The sequence below is a fragment of the Haliotis rubra genome, unplaced genomic scaffold (assembly GCF_003918875.1).
Source record: "Haliotis rubra isolate DU_JTF1 unplaced genomic scaffold, ASM391887v1 Scf272, whole genome shotgun sequence".
Lineage (NCBI taxonomy): Eukaryota > Metazoa > Mollusca > Gastropoda > Lepetellida > Haliotidae > Haliotis > Haliotis rubra.
The window spans coordinates 578,661-597,827 of NW_025766803.1; the positions used below are offsets into that span (position 1 = coordinate 578,661).

The 19,167-nt window shown below is 41.1% G+C and overlaps 1 protein-coding gene across 3 annotated transcripts; it reads left to right on the forward strand.

Moving 5' to 3' along the window:
- The first annotated feature begins 21 nt into the window (after positions 1-21).
- On the forward strand, positions 22-18,762 carry LOC124280733 (splicing factor 3A subunit 2-like). Of its 3 annotated transcripts, none has more exons than XM_046716717.1 (9): positions 22-120; positions 1,084-1,225; positions 1,510-1,581; positions 2,217-2,263; positions 3,522-3,631; positions 11,797-11,846; positions 12,794-12,934; positions 15,276-15,344; positions 18,140-18,762. In XM_046716717.1, exons 2-9 carry the CDS (start codon positions 1,100-1,102, stop codon positions 18,407-18,409), a joined length of 885 nt encoding a protein of 294 aa, XP_046572673.1. In that variant the 5' UTR covers positions 22-120; positions 1,084-1,099; the 3' UTR covers positions 18,410-18,762. The 3 variants fall into 3 exon arrangements, with proteins under 3 accessions (XP_046572673.1, XP_046572671.1, XP_046572672.1); XM_046716715.1 differs by having other exon boundaries at positions 22-116; XM_046716716.1 differs by having other exon boundaries at positions 22-103.
- Positions 18,763-19,167: the final 405 nt, after the last annotated feature.

A 19,167-nucleotide genomic window follows, 5' to 3' on the forward strand; every position in this document is an offset into this window, starting at 1 on the left:
AATGCGAGAACCGGAAGTTGAATATTGCGAGACGTAATGGCGACGTCCAATGCCCCACGCTAAACGAAAATATTGAAAATAATTGCTGATAATTATCGTAGAGTTAAGCTTTTTGGGTAGGTATGCATGCAGTTATTTTCTCTATTTTGGTAGATAGTTCAAACAAGGAACGTTGTTAGTTATGTTTGAATTTCCGGCGCACAGTCACTTAAAAAGAAAGCCCAAACGCAATAAAAGCCGGTATTTGTAGACTCGTGGTAGGCGCTCTCGTATTTTAGATCAGTCAGATGTACGGTTTGTCTTTCACTTAGGATTCACATACATGATGATGTAATGATGCTATGACATTAACACCTGGCAAGGTGGGGGTGGAGGGGGCACCATGTCCCAGATGCATGTGTTTATTAAGTACCCTAGGCCTAGCCAAAATCACAGATTTCAGTACCCTAGGACGTACCCATTGTGCGTTTTCTTGATCGGAACAGTCAAAACTGTTGTACAACATGCATTTGATTGCCTTTTATCCGCCTTTTATAAGAAACGAAATCATATTTTACCAGTATAAAAAACTAATACGTTTGATAAGATGGCATGGCAGGTTTTGGTAGTAAAAGATAAGATCTGGACTTGCAAACATACACATGCAATGTAAAACACAACTTTGCAGATTCTGATACCTTTCGGTATGGAGTTACCGAAACAAATCATCAAAAATGCAAATTCAACTTATAAAGTTGAAAAATAACATGATGAAAAAAGCCGCGCGAAATCAGAGTTCAAACGATTCACTTATTTTCCCCCAGCGTTAGGGGGGAAAATTGTTTCAACATGTGGGCTGCGCTGGGCTGCACTCATAGCACATGCGCAGTGAAATAGGTTCGCGCAGCTTGGAAGCGTAGGGTTGTCCAGTGAATACTCGGTGAAGGCTTTGGTGTGAGCTATTTTTCTAATGCTTTGTTGATATTTCACAGGCGCAAGCATTTTATATGTTATGACAGTAGATTACCGATTTAACTGTTTATATGGTGACCCAACAGCATCCCGAAGTATTGGTACATCATTTTCACGAATTGTTTGTTTCAGCTGACCTTGACCTAAGATGGATTTCCAACATCGAGCTGGCGGGAAGACAGGGAGTGGAGGCGTGGCCTCCGCCTCCGAATCCAATCGGGACAGGAGGGAACGTCTTCGTCAGTTGGCCCTGGAAACTATTGATCTGAACAAGGTGAAGATTTGTCAACAGTCTAAGACAGTCGTCTAAGGGGTCACAATTCGCAATGCAGAATTATGAAGCAGTTCTTTGTGATAGGCATCACATTCTTTTCACAAAAAGAAAACTGTTTTTAGTTTGAAATGGTAATAAATGTCTGACACTGGAAATGTGTGCATGTAACAATTAATATGATTAATGCTTCTGAAGTTATGTTCTTTGCTATCACGTCTGAGGCGTTGCCCGCTCTTCCAAGTGCCTGTACATGCCTCGTTTGTCACTCTGCTTTATGTTTACAGGATCCATATTTTATGAAAAACCATCTGGGGTCCTATGAGTGTAAACTTTGTCTCACACTACACAACAATGAGGTAAGCAGTTTGAGTGAGTGAGTGAGTTTAGTTTTACGCCGTACTCAGCAATATTCCAGCTATATGCGGCGGTCTGTAAATAATCGAGTCTGAACCAGACAATCCAGTGATCAACAGCATGAACATCGATCTGCGCAATTGGGAACTGATGACATTTAGGCAGTTGGAGATATAGAGATAGATTTGTTTTGGTAAAATTTAGAATTTAAATACATAACCTAAAAGCAGATAGAGACTAAAGGACCTTTCCATGATGTTATCCGAATCCACATTACATTAAACCTTTTCTGTATCATTCATATCACGACCTACCTGGACAAAAATCTGTCTAACATTTTGGGTGATTGTAAGTCAGTGTCCAAGAAAATGACCAACCTGAATGCCCTGTTGTTATCAACCAATCAGTCAAGCTGCCAGATCTTTATTCATGAAATCTTTAAGATTCTGTAAAGTTGATGAGCACAAGACACTTCCAATAGTTGTTGCAGATTATCTCCCTTTAGTCATCACACTTCATCTGGTCTGTAGGCTTTGGATGGCTCTCAGGCATGCTGTATGTCGAAATAGTAAGTGATTTTGTTGGCATTGATCATGTTGTTACCCTGTATATGATATGTATGAATGTTTTCTTGCAGGGAAGTTACCTGGCTCACACACAGGGAAAGAAACATCAAGCCAACTTGTAAGTCTCACAATTTCAACAACTTCAGCAGCCTCTTTGGCAACCATTTTCTACATTAGTATCATATGGCCTATAGTGAGTGCCATTGTACAAAGCCACCTTAGCCCTAAGGTGTTCATAACTCCAATACCTAAACATAGACTTATGACTTAGGTGATGTCGCAGCACTAAGGTCGTTTTGTGCACAAATGTGCCATGAGGTGGCTTATCTTTCTAGTTCTCCTTATTGGTGATTTTTCTAGTTTGTTTGTACACGTCTCTGCCATCTTAGATATCTCAGATTTCATAAAAGTTCCTGTGATTCCAGGTTTTTGGCTTGGAAGTACTTATGTGTTTCACGGTTTCTCCAAAATGGAAAATGTCTCAGGCACACATCACTTGTTTTCCTCCCACATCAAGCTGACATGCTATAACCGGAATACTGTTGAGAGCTGTGTTAGTGAAACATGTTTGCCTCCGGGTGATCATAGTAACAAATCAAATGTTACTTGAAGTGGCACTCTGGAAAAGGAACTTGTGGAATTTATTCTGATAAATCGAAGCTGTCTTTTCTTGGCCTTTATACTTTCATACCTGACGGGGCGGTGGGGTAGCCTAGTGGTTAAAGCGTTGGCTCATCATGCCGAAGACCCGGGTTCGAATCCCCACATGGGTACAATGTATGAAGCCCATTTCTGGTGTCCCCGCCAGGATATTGCTGGAATATTGCTAAAAGCGGCGTAAAACCATACTCAGTCAGTCAGTTAGTTCATACCTGACTTTCTAGTTCAGTGTTTCCTTCCTCTTCATGATAAATATCCTGATCTCATTCAGCAACATAGCTGTTTAAAAAGGAAAGTGTTCAAATTTTCTTTTAATAAAACTATGCTGTTGAGATGAATAATCAAAGTATAATTTAAAATAATCAATTAAATGTTTCAATGGCTTGCTCATAGAAGTCCATGAACTTCAATGCTGTTATAGGCTGAATTTGTGTTCAAGGCATTTTGATTGGTCGTTGACATCAAACTCATGTGCAAGCAAGATTCTGTGCAGGTTAGCAGTAGAAGTGATGGAGATTTTACTCCCCAAAAGAAAGCTGTTTTGGTATATGGGGCATTTATCCTAATAGAAGCTATATACCAGTATTTCACACTGAATAATTAAGGTTGAGAAAATATGTTAGAATCTTTGCACAAGACATGTTCAGCATAAGTATGGTGTAAGTGGCAGAAATATCTTGTGAAGCATACTTTGAGGCAGTGTTTTGTACCTCCAGGGCTCGGAGGGCGGCTAAAGATGCCAAGGAGGCCCCTGCACAGCCTGCTCCAGAGAAGGCCAAAGTTGACATCAAGAAATTTGTGAAGATTGGTCGACCTGGTTACAAAGGTAGGATCTGTTTGGAGGGACAGAGCTTGGATGGTAGAGGGGATGGAGAGAGAGGGGGGGGTGCGTGTGTGTGTGTGGAGATATGGGAGAGGTGAAGAAGGTGGGAGAGGGTGTGATGGTAAGATGGAGGGAGGGGAGGGGAAATTTCACCCAATTCTGGTGGTCCTGCTGTGATATTGCTGGAATATTGCTATAAGTTGCATACCAGTGTATGAAGTAAGCCCAAAATCCAGCCAGACATCAGGGCTGGTAACTTCAAAATGTTACCAGCCCAAAATGGATTTAACCAGGCCAAATATGGTGAATTTACTCAGATGTATGGACCATCTAATATGTTTACCAGACCATCGGGCTGGCTAGCTGTAAATTTAGACCGTCCGTCGGAAAACTAGACTGTCTTGGGCAGTCAGACGGGCCTCTTTTCATACACTGTGCATACTCACTCCCCCACAAACTGATAGGGAAAGCTAATCCCTTTAAGTGGGCTGTGTGAGGTGAGGTGAAATTGGGTTTGACGTGCTTGAGAATATTTCGCTCATATGACGACGTGCATGCGTGTGTATGTGTATGTGTGGCTGCTTGTACTAGCCCAGACTGAAGCTGGTTTTATAGTGCTAGCCCACTGAGATACCATGCCACAGTGAAGCATGAATACCCCACTCAGACACACTATACTGACTCCAAGCCGACCTGTCCTTGTACCCATTAATGCCGCGGGCTGTGTGAAGTCAGTGTCGGCAGTGCAGCACGGTCATTAGAAGATTGTACTTGTCATCAGTCAACCGTTGTCACTGGCATGTATTCCGGACAACAAACACATCTGTACATGCATCCTGTTTTCAAAGAGTTAAAGGAACGCCTTCATCTGCATCAGCCGTGGCATCCATCAGTAGTTGCACGATATAGGACAAGCAATGCCCTTCCCTGAAGCCAACTGTGTTACTGTAAACAAAGTTGACACTTGTGTTTTTCTTTTAGCATTGTTTATGAGATTGGTGACCAGATGGCTAAATATCGTTATGATATACAACTCTTCAGGATCTAGCTCAACTGATAAATGATACTTGAACACTTTTGTGTGGACTGCATTAACTGTTTTTGAATATTGTATAGTGCAAAGGGATATACTTTCTTACAATTGAATTTTGTGAGAATGTCAAAATATGTCATTTTTCCTTATCCTGACTCATGCTCTTTTGCTTGTCTCCTTCCTCTTGCGAACATAGTGGAACACTTGTATCTCCCTAATTGAAGTTCCCTTTAATGTAAAATCACTAATTAGTACACCACGAGTTACCTCCCTTCCACAAGCGCGGGAACAAGGGCGCCACCTCTACCCATGTGCCTCACTCTCTCCTTCTTCGCCCAGTGAGCTGGACGTGAGAGCGCCTGTGTCTCCCGACACACTATATCCTTTGATTATATTTAGTTAGTTACCTCGTATAGACATCTATAGAGGTTTAGCTAGTATCTTCAACAATTATATATTGATATTTAGTCGTGTTTCTACTGTTTATTCACGGGGCCGTGTAGTTTCAGTGGATTACGTTGATAAAAATTCTGTACTGTTGCACATTACGTTTTATTCTGCTGCTGATCCGCATTTAATATGCCCTAGCTGTACTGCGCCATGTTTCATGTTATTCACATTGCAGTTGTGGTACTAATTTATCCAATTCTGCCTTTAATAAATATTACTTTTGCGTTTGAGGCGCGAGCAGATAGGTCGTGCGTATGCAGAGTCTAGCCATGACTGATACACCTGAACCACTCGCCAGTCTACTGCTGTTGGTCGACCCCCCTCCTGTCTGGTGTTCGCTAGAGTGGTGGAGAGTGGGGCGTAGTCCGCCGCCTCAAGAAGCGTCCTGCTTCCCCAGACATCCCATCGTCGCAGCCGAAGACTAGAGGGTTTCTACTGCATCTCAACGCAGCGACCTCTGAGGGGAATCAACGAAGTCTACTTGAACTTTCTCAGCGAGATTGTTCCGTCGCATGAATTTGGGCCTGTATGATGATCAGCCGATCATCATACCTGATGTACATCAAAGAATGACCGGCGTCGACAACAGTGATGTCAGCGCAGATCAACATGCAGCCTGATGTACCAACGCTGATATTCTTCCTGAGGGTCCCGCCGCTACCAACACTCAGCGCGAAGACTTAGCACCCCAGGGCAGTGTCAACCTCTGAGGGGAAATCAGCGAAGTCTACTAGGACTTTTCAACCGAGATTGTTCCAGCCGCTGAACTGGGTCTCACGATGATCAGCCGATCATCATCCCGACATCGCCACAAGAAGCGACGGAGACAGCTACAGTGACATCAGCAGAGATCGCCATGCAGCCTGAGGTCTCTACACTGGCGTCAGGCGACTTTCCTGAGGGCCCCGCCGCTAACATCGCGAGAGAGGGCACCGACTAATTCGTCGCCAGACCATCCCAGATGAACTGTTGCGGCAAATCATGATCATGATGGAGGGCCACTACAGACTGGAGAAGCAGCCAGCCCAAGGCCTGAGCCAGCGAAGGTTCCAACGCATGAGACGACACCCCAGAGGCACCCCCATCAGCGTAGCAGCCACGACGAAGCCACCTTAGCGAAGGAAGTCGCCAGACCACCTCGACGAAGGACCCAGATGTACAGCCTTCGCGAGAGGCCTTGGCGAAGGCGGATAGATCATCACCTTCCTTGGCTTCATCCTTAGATCACGGACTCAGACCATCAGACCTCCGCGGAAGCCTTCGAAGGTCAAATCGCCGTTCCCAGGACGGGCGCGAGAGGAAGCTTTTCGAAGGCCTTCGCGAAGGACACCTGACTACACAAGAGCCCGGCGAAGCTATCAACATTCTCCTCACCGGTCTCCGAGAAGGTCAACCCATAGGCGCAGATCACCAACACGATCTCGCGCCGTTCGCAGCGCCCGATCTCCTCGCATTACATCACCACGTCGATCGTCTCACAGGTCACCACACAAGTCTGCACACAAGTCTACAGTCAGGTCTCCCCGGCGTCACCCGACATAGAGATAGAAATACACAGTCCACCATCAGAAGAGCATCAACCTCTCATCAGCGATGCTGGGATAGAAAATGATGGAGGCATCATTTTCTCAGGCGCTGAGATACGATATTGGATGGTAAACAACCTAGATCTCTCTTCACCTTCCAAGAGTGGCAACTCGAGCAGACATACCTGATAAAGGAAGGCGAGGCAGGCGCCATCACCTTACCTCCGATCGACTCGATTGCTGCGGTGCCACAGTATGTGGACACAGCCTACCATAAAGCCATAACAGTTCAAGCGCCAGAGGCGTATGTTCTTGGCCTTAATAGATCTAGAGCGATCAATGAGATTCTTATCACCAGATTTCGTGACACGACTTCTGAAGATGATAGGATGATCTACTCGGCTCTACTTATGCAGAACCAGCAAGAACCACACCCTGTATGAAGCTAGCGGCTCATATATTGATGGGATTCTAGACGCTTCGCTAAGGAAGTCCCAGGCCACCTCAGCGAAGGAGCTAGAGCCTCACCAGTTACAAGGGGCGTCCGCGGAGGAGTGGCGCTTCACCGACCCCACATATTGCTGAGTGCGGTAAAACAAAACACTCACTCACTCACTCCTGTTGAACACAGAGGTGGATTCGTGAAGCAAGCTCATATATTATATATATACTGATCGGGCTCTGACTCGATACCTTCGCGAAGGTCGCGAAGGCTAAGTGGCTCCAAGTCTACCTCACACAGAAAATCTAGAATGGATGCCGAGAGCTTAAACGGCGAAGTCTCGGCGTCCACCGAGGAAATCTCCTCCAAGGTCTCCATATATTAGCCACTTTCGTCATATATAGCTACTTTCGTCAGTCCGTTTCAAGACATCGCATAAGTTGTCTATCAACTGTATGCCATATGCGATCTATAAGCCTCTGGCGAAGACAATTGCACAGGCTATTTACAACACAGAGAGCGTCGCTATATTAATTAGTCAACGGCGTTTCATAGATCTTCACAGAAATCAACCTTTCGTATAGATTGCTAGAATATGCAATCCCGGACTACGATCACGATTATCTACATGCGTGACCATTACGCGCAGATCTGCAGACAATTCAATATCGAAATTGAACAGCAGCCTTGTTACAGCGAGTATAACTCATAATCGTCAAAGTTTCTGAGAAGAAATATGTACAACAAGTTCAGCTTTAATTCTACAATTATGACGATACATTCATGTATACAGTCTACAAGCTGACAACTTGCAAGTTTATTGTACCTTTATATAAGGAAGTCGGAATTATATTCAAAACTGAAGTTACTTTCACGACAGCCAGGAAAATAACCTACCCAGCATTAATATTACAGAGCGAGGTATTTCGGCGGAGGTTCAGCGTTTACCTTTAACCCTCGAAACACGTGGTCACTCGGGTAACCGGGGAAGCTACGGTGAAGACCGGCGATTATGCTAATATCAACGATGGCAAGATTTTATACAAGGTTTTTCCTGCTACACCGGTGACATCACAGCTCGGGTATTCTACAGAATCAAAATGCCTTGTTCTGATTGGACCGCGTTGGACAGCGACTTACCTCACGAGAAGGTCGATCTTAGTTCACAGTTCAAGACTTACGTTACAAGTGACAACTATATATCAGTGAGCGAGCAAGCCTCCTTACAGTCCAGTTAATCTGAACCTTCATGATTGGGCTGCTTTCTTCAGGTTAGAGACCTCCCTGTCAAGTTAGGACGAGGCACGCGGCAGTCAGGCAATTTTACATAAAGTTCAAGCGAGGACAGACACACCTGGTTGTGCACCTACATCGTCAAGGACTTCGCGTGAGCGAATAACCTAGACGGCGGGATACAAGTGGATCTAAATCCACAGCGTCTCAGACTACAGCTGAATTTCATAATCAAGCTACTAACACAACTAGATGGTTAGTAAACCTACTTAAACTTTCTGATTGGAGAATTAAAGCGGAAGTTTCACCCTCCAACTTGGGGATCTGAATATAGTGCTCCAACACCTCACAAGTGAGGTTTATGAACACGCTGGATGACATACTTGGACTTCATGATACGATGATTCTATCGCGATGGCCAGCAAGAGCACTGTAAATTTATCTCCACCGAACCAAACAGAAGGGAATAATGCAACAGATTATTTCCTTTATCATCAACTTACGCAGAATGAAATCTCACGTACTATATCTCCGTTTGGATCAGAACTGTCATACTACGTGCATACAAGACGGATGGACCCAATCCGACCCTCCATGAGCTTTTAATACTCATGATATTAGAAGCTAACTTCTACAATTGATCTACACAATGTTATTTGAAATAATGGAGGGTTTATTTTCTGGAGATCCGATATGGTGGTTGCCAACCATTATCTGAGAGAGATATCATCACCGAGGGCGTCTCAGGTATCCACCAATTCGATCCCATGGTCCTCGCACAACAGTTGACAGTTCTCGGAGAAGATAAGTCAATCTTACAGATTTCTACTTATCTTATAACAGTACTAAATAGCTACATGCTATATATAATTTGCTTAAGTTCTTTTTATCATCACAGTACTATGATTATTACATCATACAATATATAAGTTAACAACTCTACAGAGTTGGTTATTATATATTTACCTTAACTTAATTATATCTTAAGCATAGTACTATACTCAGATTGTAAAAATATATAAGCTAACAAACTCTACAGAGTTTGGGCTATTATATAGGTAGCTTAAGCTTATTCATATCTTAAGCTCAGTACTATGTTTATATCATATAAGTATATTAGCTAACAAACTCTAAAGAGTTTTTGCTATTTGGCTTAAGTCTCATCATATCTTAATGCAATATGGTTACATTATAACATGTATTAGCTAACAAACTCTACAGTTTATTTTTTTGCTAGCTATATATGTTTTGCTATTTGGCTTATTCATATCTTAAAGCAATATGGTTACAGTACTATGCTTTATATCATATAGGTATTATTAGCTATCAGCTTATTCTAAAGCGCAGTAGTGTTTTTGCTATAGGTATATATTTGGCTTAAGTTTCATAAGTTTCATAATTTAAGCTTTATGGTTACATTATAACTTGTATTAGCTAACAAACTCTCACGGAGTTTTGCTATTATATATGTAGCTTAAGTTTTCCTTCAAATCTTAAGCTCAATACTATGTTTATATCATATAAGTATATTAGCTAACAAACTCTACGGAGTTTTTGCTATTATATATGTAGCTTAAGGTTTCCTTCAAAGCTCAATACTATGTTTATATCATATAAGTATATTAGCTAACAAACTCTACGGAGTTTTTGCTATTATATATGTAACTTAAGGTTTCCTTCATAAACTCAATACTAGGTTTATATCATATAAGTATTTTAGCTAACAAACTCTAAAGGGTTTTTGCTATTATACAATTAGCTTAAGTTTCATCATATCTTAAGCAGTATGGTTACATTATAAAATGTATTAGCTAACAAAACTCTACGGAGTTTTGCTATTATATATATAGCTTAAGTTTAATTATATCTTAAGCTCAGTACTATGGTTATAACATAAAAGTATATTAGTTGATAAACTCTAAGGAGTTTTTTTTTGCTATATACATTTAGCTTAAGTCTAATCTTATCTTAAGCTTAGTACTATGATTACATTATTAATCTATAAGCTAATAAACTCTACAGAGTTTTGGCTATTATATATGTAGCTTAAGTTAATTATATCTTAAGCACAGTACTATACTCATATTGTAAAATATATTAGCTAACAAACTCTACAGAGTTTTGCTATTATATAGGTAGCTAAAGCTTATTCATATCTTAAGCTCAGCACTATGTCTATATCATATAAGTACATTAACTAACAAACTCTAAAAGAGTTTTGCTATTATATAATTAGCTTAAGTTTAATCATATCTTAAGCTTAGTACTATGTTTATATTTTAAAGTAATTTAGCTAACAAACTCTAAGGAGTTTATACTAGCATATTAACAAGCTTAAGTCTATTAGTCTTAAGCATTGTATTAATGTTATATATACTTTATCATAATAAGTACATTGTAATAACCTTTATATGGCAGCTGATAAGTTAGCAGCAGGAATTCATCAGTTCAGTGCCTTTATGAAGTTCCCATAGGGTTATTACAATCATCACAGTTCAAATCACTAATTATTAAAATCCAAAGTATTATATATTCCCACCTCCAATCTGTAGGATTCTACAAACAAAGAGCATGAGTCAGGATAAGGAAAAATATGTAATTTTTTGAGTAAAATTGATATTTTATACTTATCCTGACTCATGAGGTCAGCCCTCCCATCCTCCCCAAATAACACTTTGGATTTCCCTGTAAATTCAAATGTTGGGCTCAGTATATGAGGAGAGAGTGAGGCACATGGGTAGAGGTGGCGCCCTCGTTCCCGAGCTTGTGGAAGGGAGGTAACTCGTGGTGTACTAATTAGTGATTTTACATTGAAGGGAACTTCAATTAGGGAGATACAAGTGTTCCACTATGTTCGCAAGAGGAAGGAGACAAACAAAAGAGCATGAGTCAGGATAAGTATAAAATATCAATTTTACTCAAAAAATTACATTTTTTGCAAGCCCTATTAGGTATTACGTTTACTTTAACTTTGAAAAGTGAAGGCATTCTTTAGACATTTAGAAACTCATATTGCTGTCAAAATATTGTTTTTGTTTATTATATGTTTTTCATTATGGTGTGCATGGGCGGATCCAGGAATTTTGAAAAGGGGGTGTTCAAGGGGTTCGAACCCCCTGAACCCCCCCTCTGGATCCGCCAATGGTGTGTCATCCCTTTACAGTCATGATGGTGGGATTCACCAATGTTGTACGTGTAACCTTTAACCAAAAATGCACTAACTTAAACTTTACAGTGTAATGTTGCCCATATTAAAAACATTTCAGGTGAGCTAAAGGACCCTTTGACTCTGTAATTAAATGATTATTAAAGCCTCATAAATGTGTGTCAACAAATGCATGATATTTTTGTGAAACATGGCTTTCGTGATGCTTTTGTGAAACCATTAGCCTTGTTTACAGTTTCATGACAGTTTAAGGAGCCATTATTCTCCTTTTTTATGTATGTTGTGTGGGAGTGTTATCTGTGACTCTTTGTGTTTCAGTGACAAAACAGCGGGATCCGGACACAGGGCAACAGAGTCTGCTGTTTCAGGTCAGTTGGGGTGAGCTGTAATGTCACCGTGACCTACTAATAGCAATGTCACAGTGACCTGACCTGACATTGGGAAGCACCTAAGTAAAATGTTCTAGCCTTGTAGTTGTAGCTTCATAAGCATGGGTTGCTAGGTGGTCTAACATGCTGGATCTTGCTGTCAAGAGTTACTTCCCTTAGCTGCCAGGATCTGCTGATCATAGGATCAAATTACATAATAAACATAAGCGGCTGTGGGAAGTCTGGGTTAAAATTGGTCATAGGTCATCAACCTGTGTTTGTTGTGTGAGGCAACTACAACAATCTGGCATGGTGGATCGGTTGGCATCATAATGTGGACAGTTTGGGTGTCATTAATCACTAAATACACTTTGATTCCAGTGGGTCAATCACTGATTCATCATACTTAATTATTTCCATGCTTCTGTCACATTGCTCATTTCAACAGTGTACAGTGTAATATAATGTATTGAACTACCCGTGAAGAAGTGAGTTAGAACTGGTCTACAGCAATACAGATTGGATGGACTCGCTGACTTGGTTGACACGTATCATTGTATCCTAGTTGCATAGATCAATGCTCATGCTGTTGATCAGAGGATTATTTGGTCCAGACTTGATTACTTACAGACCACCACCATATAGCTGGAATATTGCTGAGTGTAGTGTAAAATAACAAACAAACAACCGTACAAATCATGTACTTGGCAAAGACAGTGTTTAGGATATTGTCAGGGGTGCAGGGGTAGGCTAATTGTTCAAGCGTTCACTCGTCATGCTGAAGCCCTGGGTTCCATTCCCCACATGGGTACAATGTGTGAAGCCCATTTCTATTGTGCCCAGTCGTGATATTGCTAGAATGTTGCTAAAATCAGCATTAAACCTTACTCACTCACTCACTTACTAGTATAGGACTGTGTAAGCGTTATTCCAACTGTTGGCTGCAGATTGACTACCCAGAGATTGTGGAGAGTATGATGCCGAGGTACCGCTTCATGGCCGCCTACGAACAGAAGATGGAACCCCCAGACAGGCGGTGGCAGTACCTGCTGTTTGCTGCAGAACCGTACGAAACTATTGCCTTCAAGGTAGGCGTTGAAAATTTTGGACTATTTCTGGATGCTTGAACATATATACATGTATAATGTTTGTCAATCATCCATATATATATTGTGCACTGAGATGAAAAATGTATCAAGCTAAACCGGATGTCGACTCATGATTCAAAGTTCACACTAATGAAGAACAATATACATATATTAGGTGAATGAGGAAGAGACTTGTATAAAGATATTTAAAATGTTTTATGATGTGGACATGACCTGTGAATTATGTAACTGTCCGACTTTTCTGAGTCAGCCTGTAGTCTCCCAGTAGAGATGTTATTTTCATCTCTTATGAGTAAATGATGAATGAATAAAGGGATACAGTAACCATGTAACTAAATGAGGGGATGCAGTAACCATGGTAACTGCAGTGAATGTTTGTCAATCATCCATATATATACATGTATATTGAAGTTTTAAAGATGTTGGAGAAGAGGTGGGGTTCTATTTGATAAAGACATACAGTCAAGCACTGTTGTCTTGATATTCATGGGCCCAAGAAAAAATATCGAGATATCCGAAATATCGAGACATCTGTATCGAAGTTAAAAGGGCTTGAATTATGATAAATTATGAAGGATTTTGCCGGGACCGAGATGTTATATCGAGACAACCGAGATATTGAGTTATCAGAGTTCGACACAACAGTGCTTGTCTGTACATATACACAAGGGAGAATGTTTTGGTGACATCTGAAACAGAGAATATTGGTTGATGAAATATACTACCCATCAAAAGTAATATACGCTTTTAGCAATATTGCATTGGGCTTCACAAATTGTGCCCATGTGGGGAATCGAAAGCAATTTTCATTGTTTCATAATGTTTTACATCGAAGACTTGGGGGAACCAACTGCAAACTTTATGCAGATGAATGCATGAGGATCATTCAATGTGAACATTAAAGCCAATTCGCCAATTTTCATTGTTTCATAATTTTTTAGACCCATGACAATAATCTTTTCAATGTTACGAATTTGTTTTACAATACATCAGTTCATGTGTAAACAGTACCTTTAAACAGTATGGTAAATTTTGCAAAATCTAGTTTAGAACAGTTGACTACATTTGCACTAGTGAGTCTAAACTTTTGATGGGGAGTATATGTAGTGGCTTAGATGGAATTATGAAGGTATGATTTCTTCCCAATGCAATGATCTCCATGGCAATAAGATGGGTCTTCCCTCGTAGACTGCATCAGATATGTTGAGTACCTTGATGAAAATAATAGAGAGATTTAGGGAATATCTGTCGTCGCCTGCCTGACAGTACACATACTCTACATACCCGGGAAGTTCTGGGTAAGAGTCTTAACTAACCCATGTTTGTCGTAAAAGGCGACTAATGGGATCGGGTGGTCAGGCTCGCTGACTTGGTTGACACATGTCATCGGTTCCCAGTTGAGCAGATCGATGGTCATGCTGTTGATCACTGGATTGACTGGTTCAGACTCGATTATTTACAGACCATCGCCATAAAGCTTGAATATTGATAAATGCGATGTTTAAAAACAACCAGCGAACACATACTCTGCCGATCCTTGACCGAAACTTGCATGACATTTGCCATGTTGTTTATGAACCAAATGTTGATTTCATTACAAGATTTTGACTCGACCATGCATAGACTTGTTAGTCTATTTCACTCCATAATTCCAGCAAGCACGGTTGTGAAATTGTCTTTTGTTAACTCTCTGAAGATTACTCCTGTAATATGCAAATGAGTCCTGACACACACATTTTAAGGAAGTGAAACAGACCCACCCCAGTTGTACACAAAATGTCAGCCAATCACAGCTGCCAGATGATACAATTTTCAATGATGAAACTGCCTTTTAGATGACCAGTTCTGATTTGGTGTAGTATAACCTCAATACCATGTTGTGGGGGTGGGGGGTTGGGGTTAGCCTAATGGTTAAAGAGCTGGCTTGTCATGCCGAAGACCCGGGTTCGAATCCCCACATGGGTACAATGTGTGAAGCCCATTTCTGGTGTCCCCCGCCATGATGTTGCTGGAATATTGCTAAAAGTGGCGTAAAACCAAACTCAGTCAGTCAGTCAGTTGTGTGGGGGGTCAGAAGAAAGGGAGATAACTCTTAGGATCATGTTTATGACTTTGTCTGTATTTGAAATCGAACTCCCCCATGTTAACTGCTTGATAAATGAATGGCTTTATGACCTTGTGTGAAAACAGTATCTTTGTATCTAGTGTTCTGTGGTAAGAACTAAACTTAAATATATGGACATGATTAGGTTTTGACAAACAATAGGCTGTGGAAGGAGTTATTTATATTGGAGTAATAGCTGGGGTATGAACCTTGCAGGTGCCCAGCAGAGAAGTGGACAAGGACCCCAAGAAGCTGTGGACACACTGGAACAAGGATACAAAGCAGGTTTGTGTAACTGTATTTAGTCATTCTTGTATTGATTTACCCTATAATCTTGAGTATAGTATGCACCTGAGTCTAAGTGCGCAACCCTTCTCTCTCTCTCTCTCCCTATTTCCATGGTCACGGTGAACTACTTTTCTATCTTTGTGCAGGAAAATAGGGATTGTACCATCCTATATTGTGTCCCGGTAGAATTGATCTTCAGTAACCCATGATTGTCATTAGAGGCGACTAACAGGATTGGATGGTCAGGCTTGCTAACTTGGTTGACACATGTCATCATATCCCAACTGCGTAGATTGATGCTCATGATGTTGGTCACTGGATTGTCTGGTCCAGACTCGATGTTTTACTGACTGTCGCCATATAGCTGGAATATTGCTGAGTGCGCATAAAACTGAACTCACTCCCTCACTCACTAAAATATTGTGAGTGAAAACCCTGACAGGAAGATTAGAGCTATTAATGGTGATGGTTGATGCAATTCTGAGCTAACGGATGCAGATGTACGAAATGAAATACAAAATTATAAAATTCAACTATAAAATTGTAAAATACAAATTTGAATCATGAATTTCTTATAAAAAAAAGAGGTGTGTGGCTCTTTAAAAGATATCTCAATTTCTCGGAAGATATAGTACATGTGGGTAACGATCTTGTTCAAGGAAATTAAAAAATAATCTGTATACCTACTGTGATTTTGAAATTGTTGAAATACGATCCACATGAATTTTATTGGCCTCAGTATAATGCAAGTGGGATAGGTATGTGTGATCAGGGTCAACGCTGTCAAACTTTAGTTCCTAGTATATCGCAATATGTATTGCAATGCAGATACCTGTATCGCAATTAATTGCAATGCAATATATTTGTTATTCGTCACAGCCCGCTATTCGTCACAGCCCACGTAGTGAGTCACAGACCCCACAACACACTCATTGTCAGTTACATCCTGGTTGAATATCGCAATCTCCTGCTGACATATACCTGAAACTTACCTGTCAGCTGGGAGGTTGGATGAAGAGGGACAAGAGGGGGGGAATCAAACACATATACCTGAAACTTACCTGTCAGCTGGGAGGTTGGATGAAGAGGGACAAGAGGGGGGAATCAAACCCATGTTGTCATATACACCAATCTGTTGTGTGTACCTTTTAGATAAGCCTTTCTATGTTATCATACTACTCACATTTTGCTAAGGATCACAAAAATTCACAACTTTACTTAAACATAGATTTATAATTTGAGATTGTATCCATTAAAAACTGGATAGATAATAATATGGTAACCCTTCTTTAGGCAAACAGCCACTTTAATCTAACCTTTAAATATGCACTTGATATATGAGTAACCATAAAAATGGTTTTCATGGCACCAATGAACCATTGTGCAAAATCATGGAACGAGTCATTGACAAGTACACAACACCTGTCAATAGCAGGTATGGGATCCACAAGATGCAATGATATACTGAAACCTAGGATCCATGCTTACAATGAGCTTAGATATTTAAACCAAATTTGACCCCACATCATAGTTTTCTGTTCAATCCATGATTTGATCCTTTGCAAAGTGTGAATAGTATATAGTTGCTTTACAAATATTCCTTATCCAAGCCCCAGTTAGTGCTCAAAATAGAAATAAAACTATGTAGAAGAATGTAATCTGTTTTTGTAATGAAAACTAGAATTCCAGTTGTTGTATTTTCATTTGGCTTTTGTATTGTGACAGAAATGTTGAGTATTGTGCAATATTTTGAGCATTTATGCGGAAACAGAGACACACACCACTACTTGGAGCAATGGCATCATTGCTACTCATTACCTTCATGAATGATACATCTTGTGCATATAGTGGGGCGGTTGGGTAGCCTAGTGGTTAAAGCGTTCGCTCGTCATGCCAAAGGATGGGTTCGATTACCCACATGGGTACAATGTGTGAAGCCCATTTCTGGTGTCCCCTGCCATGATATTGCTGGAATATTGCTAAAAGTGGCATAAAACCTCACTCACTCCTGTTTATCTCCACGATCAATGATCCTACATTAATGCTTGATCATAAATTACCTGCCCTTGATTTTCATTGCAACAATCAATCATCAACATAAGGGAAAGGGTAAGGGAGGTAAGTCATATTACCTACGCAGCAAAGCCACTGTCAGTTTTAACATACATGAACGTGTCCTTTCCATGGTCAACCAGTTTTATAATATTGAATTTCTCACAAACCCTGTCATAATGTGTGGGACTGGCCACATCTTGTAATGTTACCAACTTAATGTTTGAGGCTGGTCTGTAACTCACATTCTGATTGGTAAGTTAGACCTAGCTGTGTGGCCAATCGGTTTGGTGAATGGAACTTAAGGGTGGGTAATTTGAGATCTCGATACCCTCAGTAATGGATCCAGGGATTAGTGTAGATTAACTGAAATGCAAGTCCTAGAGATATAGAGGGAGACTTTGATATGACTCCACCCATCCATTGTAAGACCCCCTAATCCATAACAAAAATTAGAATTCCATTTTTGCTGCTAGTTGTTGAGATACGGAGAACCTGTCACAGAAAGCAGGTGGGTAGACAAGGTCCGTGAGACCAGGGGCAAGAGTGGGAGTACTGACTCACTCAGCTGACGTACTTTGTCTCTTCATCGGTCAGATGAATGTTTACCAACCTGTCAGCAGTTATGAGGATTATTATCCAGATTAGAAACAGAGCCCATGGCTGTGTCTTATATCTGATCATGCTCAAGGCGGTGAATTTGTTTCATTTCAAGAACATTCTTTTTTCCTTTGTTTCAGTATTTTCTCCAGTTTGCATTCAAGGCTGACCCAAAAGGCCTAATGCAGTCCATGCAGCCTCCAGTACCTCTGGGCCCCCCTCGGATGCCTGGCCCTCCACGGATGCCCCCTCCCCCTATTCCCCCACCCATGGGGATGCCACCTCGGCCCCCTCCACCATCAGGCCCTCCCCCGAGCCAACAACCTCCTCAGGGGCCACCTCCAGTTCCTCCTCCTTCAAACATGATGCCCATCGGCCCACCCCTTCTGCACCGCCCCCACCCCCAATGATGCCTCCTGGCCCCCTCCTTCTTCTGCTCCACCCCTTGGCTCCCCTGCACCTCCTGCCCCACCCCCGCCTCCTCCCAAACCCACCATCTTAACAAAGCTGTGGTCAGTTTTAATGGACGAGATGGAAAAGGGACTTTTACTGGGTATTATTCTATCATAGACATGTGTATCACAATCACTTCTCAAACTTCAAAGTCTGAAAGTGAGAGACAACACTTAGTACTATCATTTTTATTATTTACATGATAATAAGGGACCTAAGTGAAAATTTGACCATCATTTTGCATTCATTCATTGTGTCTGTCATGTATTCAGACATGTACATTGTACAAAATAAAATCACTCAACATTCATTTTTCTGTACTTTGTTTCAAATTCTTGGTTGCAAAAAGTTTGGTTTGTGTCCGTTTAACATTGCGATATTTGTACTTTCATAATATGATTCTGGTTATTTTATGAAGCTCAACTTTGGAAAGCTGATTGTGGTTTTGTATTTAATATTCTCTCAAAATAAGAATGAGAGTGTGAGTATGGGTTTACGCCACTTCTAGCAATGTTCCAGCAATATCACCGTGGGGGATTTCACACATTGTACCCACTCAAAATATGATGCTTGGCCTGTCAGCACCTCACTAGGTCAAAAGGGACGATGGGGTAGCCTAGTGGTTAAAGCATTCGCTTGTCATGCTGAAGACCCAGGTTCCATTCCCACATGAATACAAAGTGTGAAGCTCATTTCTGGTGTCCCCTGCCGTGAT